The 23,731-nt window shown below is 44.6% G+C and overlaps 1 protein-coding gene across 4 annotated transcripts in view; it reads right to left on the reverse strand.

Moving 5' to 3' along the window:
* Positions 1-23,731, reverse strand: part of map3k15 (mitogen-activated protein kinase kinase kinase 15) — a 30,968-nt gene that overhangs the window by 5,091 nt on the left and 2,146 nt on the right. The window contains exons 2-27 of one of the 4 annotated variants that reach the window (XM_030349441.1): positions 23,372-23,511; positions 22,384-22,407; positions 22,004-22,072; positions 20,465-20,658; positions 17,310-17,478; positions 15,926-16,032; positions 15,469-15,639; positions 15,145-15,257; positions 14,702-14,861; positions 13,673-13,823; positions 12,561-12,668; positions 12,301-12,350; positions 12,030-12,125; positions 11,695-11,782; positions 11,268-11,401; positions 10,827-10,954; positions 10,293-10,423; positions 9,777-9,882; positions 7,516-7,673; positions 6,790-6,973; positions 5,346-5,354; positions 4,694-4,868; positions 2,939-3,113; positions 2,102-2,287; positions 1,534-1,639; positions 194-434 (exon numbers count right to left, since the gene is read on the reverse strand). In XM_030349441.1, coding sequence (XP_030205301.1) covers positions 194-434; positions 1,534-1,639; positions 2,102-2,287; positions 2,939-3,113; positions 4,694-4,868; positions 5,346-5,354; positions 6,790-6,973; positions 7,516-7,673; positions 9,777-9,882; positions 10,293-10,423; positions 10,827-10,954; positions 11,268-11,401; positions 11,695-11,782; positions 12,030-12,125; positions 12,301-12,350; positions 12,561-12,668; positions 13,673-13,823; positions 14,702-14,861; positions 15,145-15,257; positions 15,469-15,639; positions 15,926-16,032; positions 17,310-17,478; positions 20,465-20,658; positions 22,004-22,072; positions 22,384-22,407; positions 23,372-23,511 — 3,373 coding nt within the window. The remainder of the gene's footprint in view (positions 1-193; positions 435-1,533; positions 1,640-2,101; positions 2,288-2,938; positions 3,114-4,693; positions 4,869-5,345; positions 5,355-6,789; positions 6,974-7,515; positions 7,674-9,776; positions 9,883-10,292; positions 10,424-10,826; positions 10,955-11,267; positions 11,402-11,694; positions 11,783-12,029; positions 12,126-12,300; positions 12,351-12,560; positions 12,669-13,672; positions 13,824-14,701; positions 14,862-15,144; positions 15,258-15,468; positions 15,640-15,925; positions 16,033-17,309; positions 17,479-20,464; positions 20,659-22,003; positions 22,073-22,383; positions 22,408-23,371; positions 23,512-23,731) is intronic. The other 3 variants (XM_030349442.1, XM_030349443.1, XM_030349444.1) reach the window with 3 other exon arrangements.

The following is a 23,731-nucleotide window of genomic DNA, read 5'->3' on the forward strand; positions in this document are numbered from 1 at the left end:
GTTGGTGCGCTCAACGTGCCGGGTTGCCACAGTATGTGTATGTGTGTGTGTGTGTGTGTGCGTGTGTGTGTGTGTGTATGTGTGTGTGTATCTGTGTGTGTGCGTGTATGTGTGTGCTTGCGTGCGTGCGTTTGCGTGTGTATATTTGTATGTGTGTGTGTGCGTGCGTGCGGGTCTGTGTGTGTGTGCTTGCCTGTTGGTCTCTTGTTTAAGCCGCCCCAGCTGGGCGCCCAGGGGTTGGTTTGGCCGCTGAGGCTCATGGGAGTGGGCGGCGGTGAGGGCGCTTGCCCCAGAGGCCGTGGGGTCAGGGGTCGTGCCAGGGTCATCGGTGGGAGTGGCCAAAACCTGCCCAAACTCCGCCTCCTCCACGTCCACCTCGTCCTCCTTCTCCGCCCCCTCGCTCTCGGACGCCGGGCCGAAGTGGGTGTGCAGCTCTGGGCGGGGACACACCCGCGGAGGTCAAAGGTCAGGCATGTTGTGGCTTGAGAGGTCAGTAGATCTGGACGGTGAGCTCTTCCTATACCGTTACCGTGGGCCTTGGGATGTCACATTCATAACCAAAATAGCAATGCAAAATATTCAATGAAAAACCTTTTATAATTACTTTTTTTTAATATAAATAGCTAAGTATCTAACTTTTTACCTAACGAGATATCTTCCTACATACCATCCTACCTAACTACGTAGGTTCTGCATTTTAATACTCAACTGTCTTATCTTATCTACTCATTGAGCCTAGTTGGCTCAGACTGCTGAGGAAGTTGATGATGAGGATATTCAGGTACAAAATTCCTCCTTGCTTCCTCCTCGGTGGTTTTCTGTTGTCTATCTTTACAGGTTTATCTTGTTGCCCCATTGGCGTCACGGAAAAACCCGAAGCGGCGTGGGCCGTCGAGGAAAACAGTGAAACTGCGGGGGGTGTTTGCCATGTGTGGGTGTTTGACACCCACACACTTATGGGTCACCTTAGGTCACCTACCCTCTCAACTAGATTACCTACCTACTGCCTAACTACCTACCTACTAGAGCTGCACGGACTGACTAATTGGCCCATTTGACACAACAAAACTATAATCTTCGCTGTATTTCAAATATGCAGGTAATTTGCAGGTTATTGGGTTAGCCGCTAATCCACTAGTTAAGTTCAAATAAACCATTTTATTTCTTCAGCTTTTTCTTTTTCCCCATCCTAATTATGTTGTTCGAGTTTGGTATGCAGATCCTTTAGTCCTAGGGTTAGGGTTAGGAAAAAACAATGTGATTACTTTACCTTGTATGCACATGGTTGTACCTTGACATGCACATGAACTCACAATATTTTAAGAATAAGAGTATATTGGTTTTAACAGCCTAGTTTGACGCCTATTGTATTGTTATGTTCACATTCAAACATGGTATGTGAGAGTTAGCGTAGCACCACACCAGGTATTTGGTATGTGAGACTTAGCGTAGCACCACACCAGGTATTAGTTGTGTGGGTTGGCGTAGCACCACAACATTATTTGGTATCTGAGAGTAAGCGTGGCATCACACCTGGTATGAGGATGGTGACGGCCGCCTGCACAGCACGTCTGATGATGTTGTCCATTGCGAACATCCAGTGGGGCTTGATGTGATGGTTCCTCAGCACCTTGTTCACCTGTGGAGCATCACAACACACAAGCACACACGCACACACACACACACACACACACACACACACACACACACACACACACACACACACACACACACACACACACACACACACACACACACACACACACACACACACACTGTTAAATGTGCTAGCAGAACCCTGTGTGATGCCAATTGGTGTGAATGTGACCGATAGCGACTGCTGTTGAAGTGAGCGTCCATTCATCATCCTTCCATTCCTTCACCAATCTGTCCATATAACTTGGAGTCCATTAATCCGTCCACTCAATCAATCAGGAATTTATCTGTTTATCCGAGACATTTTCTCACAGAATGCTTGTAACAACCTTGCATCAATTACGTTTTGCATATTTTAGAAAGGTCCTCGATAGTTTTGCATTATTAATAAAGGTGTGCATGTCTCTGCCTGTGTATGTGTGTTTGTGTGTGCGTGTGTGCGTACCGAGTCCTGGAAGCCAAACAGCACCAGCTGTATCTGGTTGATGGAGGTGGAGTCGAAGTCAAGGTCGAGCTTGAGCTTGGAGATGGTGGTTGCCATGACGCGGCGCTCTGGAGAGTGGATGAAGTCTCGCAGGATGCAGATGATCTGCTTGATGTGGTCCACGGAGAGCTGGAGCTCTTCACTGCCCTGCGCACACACACACACACACACACACACACACACACACACACACACACACATAAACGCACACACACACACACATATACACACAGATGCACACAGAAATGCACACAGAAACACACATACATTACGCACACGGAAACACACATACAGTACGCACACATACACAGACACACAAAGACACATGCACACACACACAAAAACATATACAGACAGACACATATACAGTACACACGCACACTCACAGACATACACAGACACACAAACATACACACGCACACCCGCAATATGCAAAACACATACCATATACAGAACACACACACATACCATAATCAATACATATACACACACACAAACACACAAACCATGTCAAATGAACACAGGTAAAAAAAACAAAAACAAGTATGTTTAAGTTAGTTACTTCCTCTTTCACTTTGTCTAGCGTTCTCTCTTTATCTCTCTTTATCTCTCTCTCTCACTCTCTCCCACCCACACAAAATATCCCATACACACTCCCATACAACAACAATACATGTATACAAACATGTACAAAAAGCACACAAACACAAAAATGAGTTACAGGGTAAGACACATATCTGTTCTTCAGTCACGCACAACCATCCCCCCCCCCTCCCCCAAACACGTCTCAGTCCGGACCTGGATGTGGTTCTCCAGCAGGTTGGACATGACCTTGTCCTGGTCCTCGTTCAGCACTTTGTAGAGGATGGCCCTCCGCTCGCTGTCCTTCTTCAGCAGGAAGAGACCCCCATCCCGGTCCTCTGGGGAGGGGGGCGCGCTGCGGTCCTCAGAGGCCAAACCCTCGTCAGGAACACTAACACACACACACACACACAAACACACACACACACACACACAATATATACATTGATTATGGGGTCATTGATACACATAAACACAACACACAGTATTGGTGGTTTATTGGGACGTATACACACTAATAAACACACATAAACACACACACAGGAATATTATTGGTTCATGACGACACACATAAATGTACACACATAATATCATAAATAGTAGTATATGCTACACGTGAACCTCTTAAGATGGCACATTGGATTGGTTTGCTATCTCGGGATATTGGGCAATATCTATATATATCTAAATATCTATTACCCACTATTCACTTCGCCGTGGCGAATAATTGTTAAATATAATATCACACTTATGTAAACCACAGGCACATAACACACACATCTATAATACCTAGAGCATGAAAGGGGCTCAGATTCTTAGAAAATCCACAACTCTTACAACACAGGACTTTTTTGGCAGCCGCGAAAATTGGAATGTTGGCTGACAAAAGATAAAGAGATCAAATCACACGAGCCTGGATACACTCGCATAGAGACACAGAAATTCACTTTCTAATCTCCCACAGAATAGACTTAAACAAACACACATATGCTCCCACAAATCAAGCAGAGACACACACCCAGACACACGCCCTATCACAGAACTCAAACATTACGCCCGTTTAGAATGCACACAGCAACAAGATTAACGCAGAGCACACAAGGATAATAGAACAACCCATCCGCAGTCAGACACACGAAAAAACACAAGCACACACTCACACACACACACACGCACCCTGTGTGAGTCACCCAGTGACCTCATTAGATATTTAGTTTTATGGTCGCAATTGTAGCAAAGTCGAACAAACACAGCACACAGACACACAAAACATGCAAACGAAGACAGACACACAACGACGCACTCTAAAGTGCTCCACACAACACACAGACATACACACATACGGATGCATTAGGAGAACAGAGGAATATAATCTCAGCTCAGCTTTTATGGTGGCCAGATAGCGAGACAGTCTGTTTACAGATAGAAGGCTCTCCTAGCTACTGTGTGTGTCAAAGTGGGGATGCATAAGTGGGGACCTTAAAGTGGGGACACGCAACAGGCCTGCATGAGCTCAGTACTCTGTGTGCGTGTGTGTGTGTGTGTGTGTGTGTGTGTGTGTGTGTGTGTGTGTGTGTGTGTGTGTGTGTGTGTAAGTAAGGTCCGTTGAAGCATGTGCACGTGGAAAGCCCTCAGAGCTCATTATGGGATGTCATAAAAGCTATTGAAGCACAGAGACACCTGTCAGTTTTGTTCAAACATGCAGACATCTATACACACATACACACCCATGCATGCAGCGCACATACACTCGCACAAACTCACACACAAGCACGCAACACACATACTCTTATATACAACCAAGCACTCACGCACACACACACACACACACACACACACATGCATAGACTCGTAAACACACACACACATGCATAGACTCGTAAACACACACACCCACACACACACACACACACACACACACACACACACACACACACACACACACACACACACACACACACACACACAGACCTCAGGTAGTTAGAGTTGCTGGGCTTGAGGTTGTCTGAGTCAGAGCGAGTCTTCTTCTGGAAGAAGACGTCGTGCTTGGAGTCGCAGTCTGGGCTCACTGAGCCGTGCTCACTGCTGCTGCTCCCAGTGGCCTCACACTGTAACTGCACCGGCAGGGACACACTGCGGATGTAGTCTGACCCACACACACACACACACACACACATAGCAAATTACTATTAGTGTTGTGAGAATACATATCGTTGCTATGAATATATATATTTTTTTTTTGACTTAATTCAAATATGACTAGAAGTGTATTTAAATTACATTGTCATGAATAGTAGAATAATGTAATGAATAACGTATTATTTATGAAAGGCTGAAAACGAAGATGAAAATACTGTCAAAGCAACAAATGTAAAATATGAGACACAAGAAAATAGAAGAAGGTAAAGGTTGCACAGGGGAAAAAAGGAAATTAGCAAGAAAAACACAGAGAGGTTAAGATCTGAAAGGGTCGAAACGTCACAAGTTCAGAACATTTCAAACACTACTCATTGGGTACAGAGTGTGTAAAAGTATGTCAAACATTCACACCAGCACAAAGAGAATTCAACACAAACAAAAGGTACATGAACATAAAGTACATCCATGAATTACTTCTACAAACCTTGCCAGACTGAAACACCAACCCAGAGAGCAGGGAGAAAGAACAACGGCAATGGTCAACATCATCAGACAGCAACATTTCCATCATAAAATAGTTAATCTATCTGTAACAGGGGATACGTTTGTGTGTGGATATCGTTGCAGTGTTTTCTCTGTATTCTACACTTTGAGTGGACCATCTTAGTGGATTATAGTGAAGGGCTAGTGTTAGGGTAGGCGTACGGCCTTAAAGACTTGATTGGATACAGGGGAGCACGACCAGGTCAGTTTGAGAAGCTGCTTCCCCAAACACATGGTGCCAGAATACTGGGACTCTATGTACAGCTGTGCGGCTGGTTTTATAACCAGGTGTGTGATGAAGTTGTGCGTATCACGGTCGTATGAAAGACAGGGGAGCCTCCAACGGTCGATTATGTCGATAACATATATTTGCCTCCATTTCAACTAATCCTATTATGAATATAGATATGTTTTATAATAATAATAATAATAATACATTTAATTTAGAGGCGCCTTTCAAGACACCCAAGGTCACCTTTATGTATATTTTCTGGGGCATTCTTTAGCATTTAATTTGTTTAGCTTTTCTTTTAGCTTTTTATTGCGACATTGTCGTTTCCTGTCAGAGTACGTTTAATCTTACCTTTTGGTGCTATATAAACGATTTGATGGTTTTATTGGGGATGTTGCAAACACACACTCCTCCACGTACACATAACCTCTACCCCACTTACACATGCACACACACACACGTACACGCACTCACATACACAGTCTTCCCCGCTCACACAGACACGTACTAACCCTCTTCCCCACTCACACGCACCCTCCTCCCCAGTGACAATCTCACTCACACACACACACACACACACACACACACACCCACACACACACACACACACACACACACACACACACTAGGGCTTTGACTCCGAACTTCGTTATTCGAATATAATTTGAATATCAAAAAATAAATCAAAATTCGAACGAATATTAGGCAGCCCTTAATATTCGAACCTGTTATGGGCAGGCCAAGAGGGAGAGACGTTGGAGAACCCGACGCAGTCTATTCATAATATTGTAATGACCACGGAAGAGGCAGTGAATGAAGTATTGATTAGACAGCGATTTATTAGATACCTAATAAACCGTTGGAACACGCAAGACCGGTAACCATAGCAACGCCGGTAAACAAACCTCGCAAAGCCCAATCCAGGTCTTACTGAAGGCATTTAATGGTCAAAATATTATCAATAAATATTCGAATATATTCAAATATTAATATTAATGAACTTCGAATATGATTTTTGGGCAAAAGTCAAAGCCCTAACACACACACACACACACACACACACACACACACACACACACACACACACACACACACACACACACACACACACACACACACACACACACACAAACACACCAGCCCCTCTCCATACCAGAGGGTTTGAAGGCGATCTTGCTCTTCTTGCCCTTGGTGTTGTGCCTGACAAAGGTGTCTCTCAGCAGGTCCGAGGCGTTGGCCCTCTTGTGGGGGTCGGGCTCGAAGCAGCGCAGGATGAAGGACTTGGCCTCCAGGGACAGAGACTCTGGGATCTCCGGGTGGATCTTGAACATGCCCACCTGGAGCGCACGGATCCAGGAAGAGAGACACACACACACTGTTTAACAACACACAGGCACAGAGAGAACTCAGGACCAGCTGTAGTCCAGCCATGGAAGCACTTTGCTTCTTAAGGGGTTATAAACTTACCTTTAATCTCCAGAACCATTTAGGACTTTCAGTAAATAGTAACCAAGTAAATTTTTTGTAGTTAAAAGGCGAAAACACACGCAACATGACGCAAGAGTTGATTCACTGTTAGAATATGTTTCAGTCTCAGAATCGAATAGTTAGGTAATTTCAGTTTTCAAACAAATAATCAAATCAAATCTCAGCAAGTGTACTGCTGTGATGCCGCTCCTTCCCCTTGCCCAATATGCATCAAGGTTCACACACACAGACAGACACTCACACACACACACACATTCATACACACACACACCACACAAACACCCTCCCTGCTACCCAGTTACACTCTCACTCACGCTCACAAACAGACACACAACCACACACACAACCACACACACACACACTCAAACAACATGCGTGGGACACCCCTCACCTTAAACATGGCGGCCTGGGGCTCCCCCAGCTCGTGGAAGGGGGGCTTTCCGGTGGCCATCTCTATGATGGTGCAGCCCAGGGACCAGATGTCCGCCGGGGCCCCGTAGCCCCGAGGGCCCTTGTCAATGATCTCAGGGGCCATGTACTGCAGCGTGCCTGGACAAACACAGAGGAGGATCAGGGGTGAAATCCTCAAAATCAAACCTTAAGACGCCGATTTAATGCTAGGAATATAAAGGAAATAATTACAGCAGTGAACAAAAGGAATGAGTTATCATATTGTTATTATCTGTTGATGTTTTGGACTGATTATTGCTTGTTTTAATCATTTGACCACATTATCATAACAATAATTTTGGCTGCTTCCATGGGAAATACTTTGTTGCTTGTATTGCAATGTGCTGTGTAATAAACATTAGCAGGTGTTCGATTTGATGAAGCTTTTGTCGCCTGTGGGCCACCATCCTGAGAGCTGCTAACTCGTGTTACCCTGCAGAAACAGAGCCGTGCTCATGTCACTCTTTTTCTTTACAGGTCAAGCACATTTTCAACCAAACCTCCTTTCAAACTTGTCTGTGTAGACGTCGCCCCTTTGTGGCTGGTTCGAGGGACTGCGGGGTGAGTGCTATGGTGGAGATGGCAGACTGTATAAAGTGGGGACCAGCAGAGGGCTCTGAGCTGCTCCCCGCGGCTAAGACCTGTCTGCATAATGGTTTCACTGGTTGGTATGGCTGTCCTGCTTGGATACACGGAAAGGCTTTTCGGAAGGGGCGAGGAAAGATCGATGGTAAGGAGACAGAGACAGCCACTAGAGACAGCCACGAATAGAGACAGATACGGCTGTACATACAGACACTCACACACACTCACACACACACACACACACACACACACACACACACACACACACACACACACACACACACACACACACACACACACACACACACACACAGACACACACAAACAAACACACACACACACACACACACACACACACACACACACACCTTATAAAGTTTAAACATCCACCTGTTTCCTCTTGATTAGCTAATGAAATTACACGCTTCACTGGACACCAGTGGCCAGCAGATGGTCATCAATGTGTGTGCGTGTTTGTGTGTGTTTGTGCACATCCTTTCCCGAATGCGTGTTAGTGTGTGCATGTTACCGGTAAGTGGGTGATTGTGTCTATGCATGTGTATTTGTGTGTGTGCGTGTGTGTATTTGTGTGTATGTGTGTGTGAGTGTGTAAGAGAGTGTCTATGCGTGTATGTGAGCGAGTGTTTCTATAGTCACTGATGTCAGCTCTTAACATTCTGAGGGTTGTTTGACTCTCAGGGCTGCTTTTTGACAACAGGGTGTGGATGACTCAGGAGGACCTCAAGGAGGCCACCCAGACCCTCTGTCCCAAGGCCCCAGGATGATGGCTTGTACCTCCTGCTGCTAAGTATATTCTGTGATGAACGATATCGTTCTGCTGTCTTTCGTATATGTTTAAAACGTTCTGTAGTCCACAGTTTTGCAACCTGTGCTACGCATACCTCTGGTGGTGAACAAGGGTACTGGAGGTGGTAGTTGGATTTTATTCCAAATAAAGACACGTTTACATGAAGCAAAAAATATATATGGACAATTAAAAATGACTGCTAATATTTTCCAGCAAATAAAGTATTTATGGCTTATTATTATAAAAATAATATGGGTTGCTTTGCAAATTCAATGATATTTCTTCAATTAATGGTTTCCATTCAATGTTTTGGGTTAATTGTATAACCTAAACAAAGGTCCCGGGAGACTAAGCAGCATTGCTGGGTTATAATTATTTTGTCCTCACCCACTGGCCCCGACCTTCTTGTGGTTATAAATGTCTGTAAAAGGGGGAACTGGCAGCCTTTGCCCAGCCACTGCATGTGTGTTTATCTATTTTTATCGTTTGCATATAATGTGGTCCTCATAAAGTCATTGTTGTTTATGACAATCTAGTAGTACACAGTATGTCAAAGGTTGGGAACCAGGGATATAATCTACTTCAAACAAAAAATGTTATCTTCTAACGATAGGAGACATACTGAACACTTTTCCATGACCTAACTAATTAAAAGGTATGGACCATTTACTATCTGATTTATGTACTTACCCAAGTATTTCACCCTATACCAACCATGGTCCTTCCACCTACTGCAGTAGTACAGTGTCTGGTTGACACAAGGCTCTGCTAGTGGGCCCTTGCTCAGGCTAGCCTGCCTGAGGACTTACCAGTGAAGGTCTCTGTGCAGGGGTTCACCCCCGCCAGACGCTTGGAGGTCCCGAAGTCTGAGATCTTCAACACACCACTGTATGTGTTCACCAGCACGTTGTCACCCTGAGAGAGAGAGAGAGAGAGAGAGAGAGAGAGAGAGAGAGAGAGAGAGAGAGAGAGAGAGAGAGAGAGAGAGAGAGAGAGAGAGAGAGAGAGAGAGAAAATCAGATAAAAGGTTTTTGCAATGCTTGTGGTAGCCCACTACGTACCCTAGCTTGATAAATATCCAAACATGCTAAAAACCTTAACATGTAATACGTACCCTAAAATGTTGGGTACCCTCAACCTGTAAACTATGCTATGTACCATGCCATGCTTAATACCCTGCACACCACGTAACCCAACGTACTACGTACCCGAGCATGCTACTTAACCCCTAGCATGCTAGACACTCTAACATGCTACGTACCCCAGCATGCTTAGTGCTCTACCAGGCTCTGTATCCTCTCCTGCTACAGACGGCGCTAGGCTACCTTGATGTCTCGGTGGACGATCTGGTTCTCATGGAGGTAGCGCAGGCCCTCTAGGATCTGCCGGGTGTAGAAGATGATGGTGGCCTCCTTCAGGGGCCCCCACTTGGAGCGCAGCAGAGCAGACAGGCTCCCTGGGGACCCGAGACACAGCGGTTCATAGAGGGGTCCTGAGTATCGAGCCCTGGGACTCGAAGGGTTGTTGTTTTCATTAAAAAGGACAACAACAATTTTCTGCACTGCAAGCCAACGATTTTGTAAAAGAAAAAATAACCAACAAAGTGTAGACTAGTAGCTATAGGAATCAGAAGGGCTTCACAGGCCCACACTATACGACCCCCCTGAAGGACCAAGACAAACTCCAAGCTCCAAAACCCAGAGCGAAGGAGCCTGGAGAAGGAACACAGAGGAGAGGGACCCCTCCTTCCAGGGACGGTGAGGAGGGCAATGGGGGCCCGACGGGGCAGACATAAAGTACACCGGAGGCATACGATAGAGCAGAGCCCGTCAGCGAAGGCAGAACCCAGTGGCTCCTACCTCCAGGGACCTGCTCCATGAAGATCTTGATGTAGCTGTCCTCGGAGACTGAGCCCAGGTACTGGACGATGTTGCGGTGCTTCAGGTACTTGTGGAGCGCGATCTCCTCGTGGAGGGGCTGGGAATACCTTGGGGGGAGGGAGGAAGAAGGGTGATGCCCGGGACCCCCTCATGTTTACGCCTGGGCGGTGGTCCCTCGGTCCAGGACCACCGGCAGCATGTCACGAGCTCATGTTATGAATTAATGTCTATAATAACTAATAGATACAAAATATTAATAGTTGAGTAATCAAAGCTAAATTAATAATTTAGCTTTGATTACTCTCTCTCTCTCTCTCTCTCTCTCTCTCTCTCTCTCTCTCTCTCTCTCTCTCTCTCTCTCTCTCTCTCTCTCTCTCTCTCTCTCTCTCTCTCTCTCTCTCTCTCTCTCTCTCCCCCTACCTGCTGTCCTTCTCTGGGATCTCCTTGATGGCGATGCGGACCTGGTTGCTGAGGTCCCGGCCGGCGTAGACCACCCCGTAGGTCCCCCGCCCCAGGACCACCCGGTCCCCCGTCTCGTTGATGTCGTACTCGTACTGCAACACACACACACACACACACACACACACACACACACACACACACACACACACACAGAAACACACAAATAGAGTGAAATACACACATACAGCGAAACACAGACACACACACACGCAAACACACACACACACACACACACAAATAACAAACACTCACACGTGGTAGCTTTACATTAAAGCTTTTCATATATTTTTTACATTTTTTAAAAATAGGGCACATTACCACACACACACACAAACACACACACACACTTGTACAAACTGACACGCACACACTCACACAAGCTGACCTCCAGTGTATCTCCTTCCCCCTCCCCTTCCAGTTCCACAGCATTTCCTGAACCATCAGAGATCATCTCTTTCACCATAGAGCAGAACCTACACACACACACACACACACACACACACACACACACACACACACACACACACACACACACACACACACACACACACACACACGCACACACACACACACACACAAACACAAACCAACAGTATATGAATGAAATCATTACATTATGTTACCATACATATCAATCACACACATTTCCCACATGTCCAAACAACCATATGAAAAACAACCTGCTTATAAACATACAGAAACATACACACACACACTAACCGTGCACACTGGTCCTCGGTGGAGAAGTAGATCTGGAAGTCGTCAGAGTTGTCGTGCACGTAGAGGAAACAGCAGCGCTCATCAAATTTACTGATACTGTGGACACAAGCAAAGGTGAAGAACGGGGGATGGGGAATTATTAAAATGTATGTTGAAGCGCGACAATAAATACTTTGTTTATTTTCTGTGGTAGTGGTTGGACTGCTTCTGGTGCAGATAGAGCATGGAGCCATCCTATAAAGCGTTGTGTTTGGACTAAGGTAATGCCAACCTGATGCCTTTGATGGCGGTGGCGGTGAAGTTCCACTCATGGATGCCTTTCTGGAACATGAGAGGAAAACGGGACAACGTTTTAGTGTCTTTCAGTCGTGGGTCATGAACTGTAGTGATCATCCAGAAAGGGCTCAGAGCTCAGAGAGCTCACAGAGCTCTTTCAGGTTGCATAGTTGTCAGGTGACGGCTTGTCAATGTAGAGTTCATGGTTTGGTATGACTATAGAGGTTAGGGTTAGGTTCAGTTGGTGGATCTCACCGTCTCTGCGGGAGACACGTGCCATATGGAGACGTTCTTCTCCTCTGCCTCGTTGTTGATGGACACGTAGGAGGGCTGGTACAGCTTAGTGGGCTCCAGAATCAAAACCTGACAGAGAGAGGGGCCGAGACAGACCAGGAGGGCGAGAGAGACCGATAGGGAGAGAGACAGAGGGAGAGAGAGAGACAGAGAGGGGGAGGGGGGGGGGGGGGGGGGAGGAGAGAGAGAGAGAGAGAGAGAGAGAGAGAGAGAGAGAGAGAGAGAGAGAGAGAGAGAGAGAGAGAGAGAGAGAGAGAGAGAGAGAGAGAGAGAGAGAGAGAGAGAGAGAGAGAGAGAGAGAGAGAGAGAGAGAGAGAGAGAGATACAATATACGTTTACAGGTACAGTAACCTTTAAGCAAAACAGACATTCTGAGGAATTTACTTAAGTATGATAAACTAAAATAATTCATATATTTCTCGGAAACTTAGAATCAATCCCTCTTATTGATAACAAAGTTAGTAACGTATTGGTCCGATTATAAGACAGACTTTTTCCCCCTCGAAATAGGTCCGAAAAAGTCGGGTCATCTTATATTCTGGGTCTAGTATTCAGAGCGCAGCATTCAAAGCGCAGCTTCTCTTCTTCGCTTTCCCTTTAAATGCTGATACACATTCGCGGCCCCAGGTGGCGCCAAAAATTGGTTCCGGGAAGAAGTAGTCCAGCGTCCTTAACAACCAGCCCGTTACCGGTTGAGTAAAGTGGCTCAAAAGTGGGTCAGGTCAATCAACAACAGTGGACGAGCTATAATGCCCATTTTAAAATAATGGTCGTCAATAAGGCAGAGTCAAGTAACAACTGCCAAGCTGCCAAGAAGTTCGAGGTCACGGAGTGTAACGTAAGAAGATGGCGAGCACAAAAACAACGTCTCAAAGATGCCAACAGTCAGCGCAAATCTGGTCAGCAAATCTTTTTTTCTAAATGTTTGTGTTGAAAACGGGGGGTCGTCTTATAATCAGGGTCGTCTTATATTCGGACCAATACGGGTAATTGGGACTCAATGGATTTCATAGTAACCTATCAGACATTTAAATTGACGGTGGCCTTAGTGTACAGGGTTCATGGGTTAGTACCGGAAATCTGAGACCAATGGTTGTTCCCCGGGTTGCCTCCACGATGATGTCCATCCAGAAGTTGAGCCTCTCCCGCTGGGCAGAATGTTCTACAGGGGGCTTCTTGAACCGCTGGATCAAGTGCAGGTTCTGGACCACTGAACGCAGATACCTGGAAACATAAAGATACAGGGATGGAGAGTGGCCAGACTAGGTTAGGCCTGAAATGTATATGCTGGAGTTTAAACACCAGGAATAATTTCATTATGGTAATGAAGACAAATGGAAGTGTTTCCTTGTTTTATATTAATTCAATTATACTATTACAGTTGACTTGCTAAATTAGAAATATTACTCAACATTAGCAAAGAAATATTTTGGCACAATCATTAATCACTTCCGTACACTTCTATTAAAGGCACCCAGCGCAACTTTCGAGGCTTAAAAATAAACATTCAATTTCTAGTCTTTTTTACACGTAGTAAGTTTAAATAACTCCATACCATTACATACCGACATTCAAGCAGCAAAGATGAGACGTCGTTGTGTGGTGAGAACTGATAGAAAATCGATAACAACAACAATGCCGCCATTTTCTTTATTTTTTGTAACCTACAATAAATAAAGCAGGCTTCCAGTCAATGGAAAAATGGCTTCTCCCCACCGGCGATTGTTGTTGTTTACGATTTTCTATCAGTTCTCACCACACAACGACGTCTCATCTTTGCTCCTTGAATGTCGATATGTAATGGTATGGAGTTATTGAAACTTACTACGTGTAAAAAAGACTAGAAATTGAATGTTTATTTTTCATTGAATGATTAAATAAAGTTGCACTGGGTGCCTTTAATAATGACTGTATTGAGTTTAAAGGGGTAATTTAGGGGTTGATCATTTCTATAGCAATTATGTTACAGTTGCCGAGCTAATATGAGCTAGCCTGCTAAATGACTAGCACATATAAGGGTTCTAAGATTTATTCACTTAACAATTGTACAAATTAATTCATGTTCATAAAATAACTTTCATTGGTTTCATCTTTGCTATTACCAAAGAGGTGGCTTAAGTTTGAAGAGCTTTTCGGCGGCCTGCGTAGCTTTGGGAATGTCGTTAGCTAGCATGCTAACGGTGAAGAACTGGCCCACGTCCCAGTAGTTGTTCATCTTCTCCAGGGAACCCTTACGACCCAAGAGGCTGTTCAACCTCACACCTGGGACAGGGATGGTAGAAGAAGGTGAGAAAACTAACTAACAAACAAACCTTTTTTGATCCTACTTTCCGCACCTTTGCTCATAAATAACAATATGCTTTTCGGAATGCAATATAAATGCATTCAGGCTACGACAATAATAAGGAGAGAGGTCAAATACAATAAATAGCACAAAGGATGAATTTGAAGTGGACACAAAATGACTACACAATAAAGAAATAGGGGTAAAATGTGGGAATTTGTGTCAATTGATGTGTTAGGACTTCCCTTTCACTCCTCTCACCTATTTTCCTCAGTTCAATTGAGCTCTCAAACTGCTGTCCGGCCACTATGAGGAGGACGGCCAGGTTGATACCAGAGTACAGAGTTGGCTGCAACTCAAATCCCTTTCTGTACCTGAGATAACAAGATGGGCTGATGAGGTCAGTGTTTACAGGGAGATATTTTATTTTAAATGCATAATTGGTAAAGCTTGGTAAGAGAAATGATTAGTAAGATTGAATGTTAACAATAAGTAACCTGCTCAATGTGAGATAAAAACATAAACTCAGGATAAAGCTTTAAGGACAAGTCTGGATCCTCAAAATACGGGTAAGGTTCCACCTACCACTGTATTGCGTTGTCTCGGTTCTTTGTGTCCTTACAGTCCGAGTCAAGGAAGATGTCCTTATAAATCCTCCCGCAGAGACAGAACATGTCTGGGGCCGGGTGCTCACAGGACTGCAACACCTGGAGCATCACACACAGGGCCTTCTCTCTGTCTCCAGGACTGTTCCTCCTGCAGACCGGTGTGTGAAGGAGAGAGAGAGAGAGAGAGAGAGAGAGAGAGAGAGACCGATACACACACAGATACATATAAAGACATACAGAGTATGTAATCATAGTTTCCCATAAAATCGTGATGTCCGGATTACACCGTTAAAAAACAGCACGGTTCATCCCATACCAACAGAGAATGTGTTTATGGCTCAGACCGCTCAATAACAATGGACCAACGAGGAAGCATCTTACGGTTTCCATCTTATCAGAGATTGTCCACACATTGAAAGCCCTGTGGTGCGTACCTGTTGAGGGCGAAGGCGTAGTGGAACTGGATCATGGGTTGTGTTGCCAGGTCACATGTGGGCAGCTGCTCCAAGGTGTCAACCAGCTTCACCATGGCGTCGTAGTCCTGGGTCGTAGATCGAGGTCACAGGGTAAAGAGTGATGCTTTTCACAACTGTGATTATGTTTTTTTGTGGTATGTGTGGATGCGTGTAATTATGTTTTAATGATGTTATTTGTTGTATGGCGTACCTGTGGTACATGGCTGATTGTTAAACGGTGATTATTTTATAGATAGCAGGACGATTACTTTACGTGGAACTTGCTGTCTATGTCTGATACAGGATGTGTATATTACAATGTTATCCTTGCAAATATCTCAGTGTTTCCCCTATATGCACCTAGCAGCGGCGGTACGCAGCTGCTGAAATATGACCGCCGCTAATGAATTTCTTTTTTTTAAGAGGAGAGGAGAGCTTCAGCTTATCTCTTTAAAATACGAATGTTATATTATTTTGCGCAAAGCAAAATAATATAACATTCCGTGCACCTCGGACGCTGGATATGCGCTTCATATCCAGGTCAATTCACACACTTTTGAGTAAAGTATATAAACGGAGAGGAGAGCTCCTTCTTATCTCTTTAAAAAACGAATGTTATATTATTTTGCGCTACGGACGCTTCATATCCAGGTCAATTCACACACCTGAGTAAAGCATATAGACGGAGAGGAACTTCCGTAAAGTTGGAAATAAATCGGCAGATTCAGATTTTGCAGTTCAATAGATCATGAGTGAAACATTGTTGCGACACAATTGATTGTAGGAACCTAGAGAACCAGCTACAACATGGTTTTCATCCAAACGAGCCGTCTTTAGCGAACGGTGAATTGCATTGGCTTCTGTGAGCTGTTGCCTTTCAGCCGACAGCTGTATATAGGGTTGTTGTTGATATAATATACGGTATTTTTTGTTAAATAATTGTTTTAAAGATTATACTTGTAATTGTCAATCTCTCCATATTTCCCCTGCTCATTACTGTGCACCAATGTACTGTATGTACACCCTTCTGGTGCCGGCAGGCACATAGAAACCTCCCGGCAGGGTACGCTTTGCGAGCACACCAAAAAATTTGCGAGTGGAAAAAAAAACATTTCACCTCCGCTGCTGCAACTCAATCCTAGGGGAAACACTGTATCTTATAGGAAAACAGCCGGTTCATCGTCAAAGGCTTTTTGAGGATTTTGTGTATCTGTATCTGTATCTACGGGTGTGTTAAATGATATTGTGTTGTGTACCTGCATGTCTCTCTGAGAGAAGGGCAGGTTCATGACTATGTCCTTCATGAAGACATAATGATGTGTGTGTGTATCTACAGGTGAATGTAAGGCAGTGCATGGAGTACCTGTATGTCTCTGTAGGAGAAGAGCAGGTTCATGACTATGTCCTGAGTCAGGACCTCAGTGTTGTCGATGCGCAGCTTGATGCGGGTTAGCTCTTTTGCTAGCTCTTCCCCCTGGTACTTCTCCCTCGCCTTCCGGATGTCGTTCAGCAAAGTATCCTTAAAAGAGGCACTGGGACGGAGATTCACATCAGAAAACTTTATTTTCCATAGCCTAAGATAAGAATGACTTTATGTACCGAAGGAAATTTTTCCAATGTGGACAGTCCAATGTCTTCTGCATTGAAAACAACAGCAACATATATGTACCAAGAAATCACATCCTCTCACTACATACACATTACAGAAAACACAACCATAAACAAGGCACTGCCTGAGATGGAGTTTAGGGCCTTAATTGACAAGTGAACACATAAAATGGGTTAGTACTAGAACATATCATATCAGTGATTCCCCTATAAGCACCTAGCAGCGGCGGTAGGTTGCTGCTAGGTGCTGGATATGCGCTTCATATCCAGGTCAGTTCATATACTGTGGGTAAAGCATATAAACGGAGAGGAGAGCTCCTTCTTATCTCTTTCAAAAACTAATGTAATAGGCCTATTATTTTGCACTACCGACGCTTCATATCCAGGTCAATTCACGCTGCGTGAGTAAAGCATATAAACGGAGTGGAACTTCCGTAAAGTTGGAAATAAATTGGCAGATTCAGAGTTTGCAGTTCAATAGATCATCAGTGAAACATTGTTGCGACACAATTGAGTGTAGGAACCTAGAGAACCAGCTACAACATGGTTTTCATCCAAACGAGCCGTCTTTAGCGAACGGTGAATTGCATTGGCTTCTATGAGCTGTCGGCTTTCAGCCACGATCTTAGGGACCGTCTGCAAAGTGCAAAACTGAAAACGACCACAATGGTAAAATTTCAATAGCATCGCCATTATTGACTAGAGTCCCAAAACTTGTTAGATAGAGGCATGGTCTCTTTATGGTCCTACTACAACCTTTGTGTTGGGGAGAGGGGAGGGAGTGGGAAGATGCATTGGTTTGAGGCACAGACCTTTACGATTGTTGTAGTATTTGTGTTATGTGATTTTACTGTATAGGGTTGTTGATATAATATATGTTTTGTTAAATAAATGTAAATAATTGTTTTAAAGATTATACTTGTAATATGTTCAATCTCTCCATATTTCCCCTGCTCATTACTGCGCACCAATGTACTGTATGTACACCCTTCTGGTGCCGGCAGTCACATATGCCGCGTTTCCACTGCAGGGTGCGGAACGGATCGGATCGCAAAGGTGCGGTAGGGAGGGGGCGGTATAGCCCAGCTCAGTTCCGAGGTCGCGTTTCCACTGCCGACAGTACCCTTTGTGGTAGGCCGGATGTCGATCGCCGCGGCAGCTACGTAAACATCGTAAACAACGTCTTCCTCCCCAAGAATGCAGACGAACGTCTCCACCTCCTTGTTCGCCCAAGCAAGCGTTTTACGCGACATGTTAATTGTAAAGAATAATACCTCGAGGCTACTGTTGGTTTGTTTTTATCCCCGCGTCACCCGGAAGTGATGATTCTGTCGACCCCAACGGAGGAGTCCCGAGAACGAAGCCGGAACGGGTACGGCAAAGTCCGGGTCACGCCCACTTTTGGCGGTGGAAACGCGACCCGATCCGCACCTTTGCGATCCGATCCGTTCCGCACCCTGCAGTGGAAACGCGCCAATAGAAACCTCCTGGCAGGGTGCGCTTTGCGAGGACACAAAATAAATTGCGAGCGGAAAAAAAAAACATTTCAACTCCGCTGCTGCAACTCCATCCTAGGGGAAACACTGCATATCATATAAACCTTGCCAAGATGCCATAAGGAAAATGCCTCATCGTGTTGCGATCAGCGAATGCCATCTTGCCGATACCATGTGCAACAGACCACAACATTAGCATGACTTAGCACATGTTAACTTTGCTTAGTAGGAGGCTGTGTTAGCATCACTAAGTACATGTTAACATGACCTACCATGCGGTAACATGTTGATAGCATGACTAAGAACATCTTAGCGATGCCATGCCGTAATTCCGACGCCTCATTGTTCCGACGTCTCAATGGTCCGAAATATTTCCCATTAGATCGACATGCCACTATGCCGACGGTTCAATGTTCCGAAAACGGAACCCATTGGTCCGAAGGTCCGTTTGTCTGACTTTTCAAAAAGGAGGCGCATTAGGCCGACGGTACAATATGCCGAATAGGCCAAGGCTCAATTCCAAATGTGTGATTATGAAACCAAAAATAAAAGACGATGTAGGCTAAGTTCCAGCAGTGCACTTCTCCAAGCCAGACTGTTGCTGTGGGCTTGAACGGTCACAAGAGGGGAATTTATGAAGCGCACGTTATACAAGGACTAATACTTTTCCCGTAAAGAAGTCAAACGGTGAGTGAAGAACAAATACAATTGTTATCTTTAGTAGCTGTGTGTGGGCCTATATGTGTTGTTTACTGTGGGCTTTTAGCCTAAATAATTTCGCTGGTATTGATTTAGTCAAACTTATACCTCATACATGTACTTAGTCAAGTGTGTGTGTGTATGTGTGTGTGTGTGTGTGTGTGTGTGTGTGTGTGTGTTCGTGCCCGTGTTGAGAATTAGACCTACGCTCTCTGTCCATGGGGCTGAAACACTGTGTCGAAATGAAGTGAAGCGTTGTCACTTTGCTCTCCAATATTCATCGTGAACGTGATATGTAGGCCTATGTTGTATTTTGGAGAGAGAGCGAGAGAGAGTGTGAGCGAGGTATAAAACTCTTTATATGTAGGCCTATTCGGCATATTGAACCGTCGGCCTAATGCGCCTCCTTTTTGAAAAGTCTGACAAACTGACATTCGGACCAATGGATTCCGTTTTCGGAACATTGAACCGTCGGCATAGTGGCATGTCGATCTAATGGGAAATATTTCGGACCATTGAGACGTCGGATCAATGTGTTGTCGGAATTACGGGCAGGCCCCCATCTTAGCATAGCCTAGCATGAGTTTGCATGACTGTGACCATGTTAGCATGAGCCAGGACATTGAATTACCACGTGTTTGCGGGACCTAGCATGAATGAGCACATGTATGCTAACGTATGCCCAAGCTTGTGCCAGCACGTGGGAGCCTCTCACCAGGAGGTGACGTGGATGTCCTTCAGGAGGTTGCTGAAGCGGTCGGTGAGGGGGACACACAGCGGGCCCAGCAGGTTGTCCCAGCTGGGCTGCATGTACTCGCTGGCCCGGCGCTGGGCGTCGCTCTCACAGCACATGTACTCATGGTTGGGGGTCAGGACGTAGGGGATGAAGTAGTAGTTCCCACTGGAGGCCTAGGGGTGGAGGGAGACACCAGGGTTGGATGAGGTTGGCTTCGTTTGTGAGTAGGTTTGATTTGATTAGAATAGATAAAAGACGAGATAAGGTTGCATTATGCATTATTTACGTTAATAATGAATATATTTGTTTGGATTAGGTTAGTTTAATAAAATTTGATAATCATTACAGTACATCAAATGAGATTCAATTGGTTTCATTAGATTAGAACGATCACATCCATTTAATGCATTTTATTACAGGTAAATTAAATGAACAGCACGCTTATTGTTGTTAAATGATTATTAGATGATTTATTATGAAGAGATCCTAACAACAGCTTTACTTATTTTATATGCTTGTCTTGTAAGTAAACTTCTGTATAAATATGTGGTACACAGACTGGATGTCAAATCAGCACCCACTTTAGAGAAAATACATTATTCAGCATAACCCAACACACGCACAAAGTGCACACACACTCACACATGCATGTACACACTTCTCATGCTTTTTCATCTGTTTAGTCTACAGTAGTATTATCATTTTCTTTCCAAAAACATATATAAGTATTTCCGTTTTTGTCCTTATCTTCCACCTTTGTGATTCTGTCTTTTTTTCTTGTGTTCTTTACCACAAGGTCAAACAACACAGTCTATGGCTATCTTATGTAGTTCCTGTGAAACAGAGTACTTTAAGCAGAGTGTCATACAGCAGTCTTTGGATGTCTTACTGGATATAAATAACCCAACACATTAACCAGTGTTAACCAAACAACACAGAGGGAGGACGACCAAAGAGGCAAGTTTCCATGCTGTTGGTTGTCTGAGCTGACATAAACAACACGTTATTGTGTTGGAGTATATTCAATGTCATGTTCGGTTAAATTAGTTATTCTACCAATGTATGTACTTTCTGTAAAGAGCCACGTCAGCATTTCTGAGGTTCAAAAATTCCAACTGCCAACAGGAAATTCTTCAAAAGAAGCTGCTTACTTAGCATTGTAAAAAAAAAGGCTGGTCAAGCACTTTTTGAATTTGTCAGACACTGTTAGCTAACTTTTTTCATGTTCAAATATTTAACCAACTTTTATTATTATCAGAAGGACTGTAATAGTAGTAGTAGTAGTAGAAGTAGTAGTAGTTGTGGTCATGTTCTCATGCCTTGATTATGCTTATTTCCCCCTACTGCGTAGTTTGAGTGAATTGATTGAGTGAATGTCAACATTATGGGGTGAGCTCAGAAGACGAGATGACCACCACTCCGGTGAGCTGAGGGAGATCCATCATGCACGGCCCTGAAGCGTGCACGGGCCCTCAGGCAGACTCTCACGAGGGTGCACGTTGTCAGGAAGTTACATACTTTGTTTCGTAATCCAGAGCCTCTGTACTCTTGGGGCAACTGTACCCATGGGACTAGGGGACGAGCTGCCTACTCCACACACACACACACACACACACACACACACACAAAACACACACACGCGTATACAAATTCATACACACACATATACAGTGCACATACCATGCACACAAAATTACAGTACATATATAGAAACACAAATATAAATTACCCATGTGCAATACACACACACACAAACACATACACAGCATAGCAGCCATAAACATGTATCATTATAAAATTAATTATAGTCACTGTTGATTTTTCCAATGTAATAATCATTTGAAAAAAAAAAAAACAGACACACACATACAGACACGCGCCAACAGAGAGAGACTTACTGTGTTTTTCTGGGCGACCATGTCCTGTGAGAGGGAAAGAAATAAGCATTGTGTGTCACTTCTGACACTCAGCCCCAGCACTCACTCCAGGGTGACCAGGCTGTGTTCTCTGTTCACGCCTAAATGCATTTTATTGCATTTATGGATCTTTTTGTGGCAAATCAGCGCTTTAAGATTACGAACACAAAGACTTCATTCAGGTAGTTCCCAGTTATATTTTGTCCTGCCCTCACTTCCGGCTGTGTAATCTTAGGTGTGTCCACAGGGTCAAAGGCCAAACTGAATAAACTGATCGTACATAAATAAGTCTTGGGGGGCCAACAGTAGATGAAGAATAATGGAGGCAGATCGGATGTAATGAAAACTAGAGGCCGACGTTTCATCAGGGCGTCTGGGGACGGAAGCATGCAAGGGAAAGTGGGGACAGACTGAACACAAGGAAAAGTGGGGACAGATTGACCACGATGAAAACTGGGGACAGACGGAACACAAGGAAAACTGGGGACAGACGGAACACAAAGAAAACTGGGGACAGACGGAACACAAGGAAAACTGGGGACAGACGGAACACAAGGAAAACTGAGGGCGACAGTAAATTAGGTCTGTGTTGTTTGTCATGTGAAGGCCCCATGGTGCATTCCTGTTGGAGCAGCTGTTGTCCCGCAGAACAGTGTGTCACGCACGCCGCCACACACAGAAATATACGTGTACCCCCGCCTCGGACAAATAGGGTCAATAAATCAATCACACGTGTGGATGCACGAGCAAGCACACACACACTCACACAATCTATTGCTTGCACACACACACACACACATACTACAATAAAACCATGTGTGGGTGTGTGCATGTGGGTGTGTATGTGTGTGCATGTAAGTTGCTTGGTAGTATCATGTGAACTGTTTATACAATTTGTGTGTGTGTGTGTGTAATAATATATGTGTGTACCTTGCAGGACTTTTCTATGTGTGTGTGTGTGTGTGTGTACCTTGAGGGACAGGGCGGTGTCTGGGTCTGTGTCGTGGTACAGGATGACGTTGTTGGCCATGTCAAAGCTCTCCCTCACCCCCAGGTGGTAGAAGAGAGAGGGCTGCCGGAATACATCGCTCATGTCCACCACGGCAATGTCTGAGGGAGAGAGAGAGTGAGGGGGAGAGAGACATAGGGTTATATTGAGAGAGAGAGAGAGAGAGAGAGAGAGAGAGAGAGAGAGAGAGAGAGAGAGAGAGAGAGAGAGAGAGAGAGAGAGAGAGACATACTCAGAGAGAGAGAGAGAACCATGGAGAGAGACACAGACAAAAGGAGAGAGAGTGACAGGTAGAAAGACAGAGGTAGTGAGAGAAAGAGG

This window comes from Gadus morhua, chromosome 23, assembly GCF_902167405.1.
Source record: "Gadus morhua chromosome 23, gadMor3.0, whole genome shotgun sequence".
NCBI lineage: Eukaryota > Metazoa > Chordata > Actinopteri > Gadiformes > Gadidae > Gadus > Gadus morhua.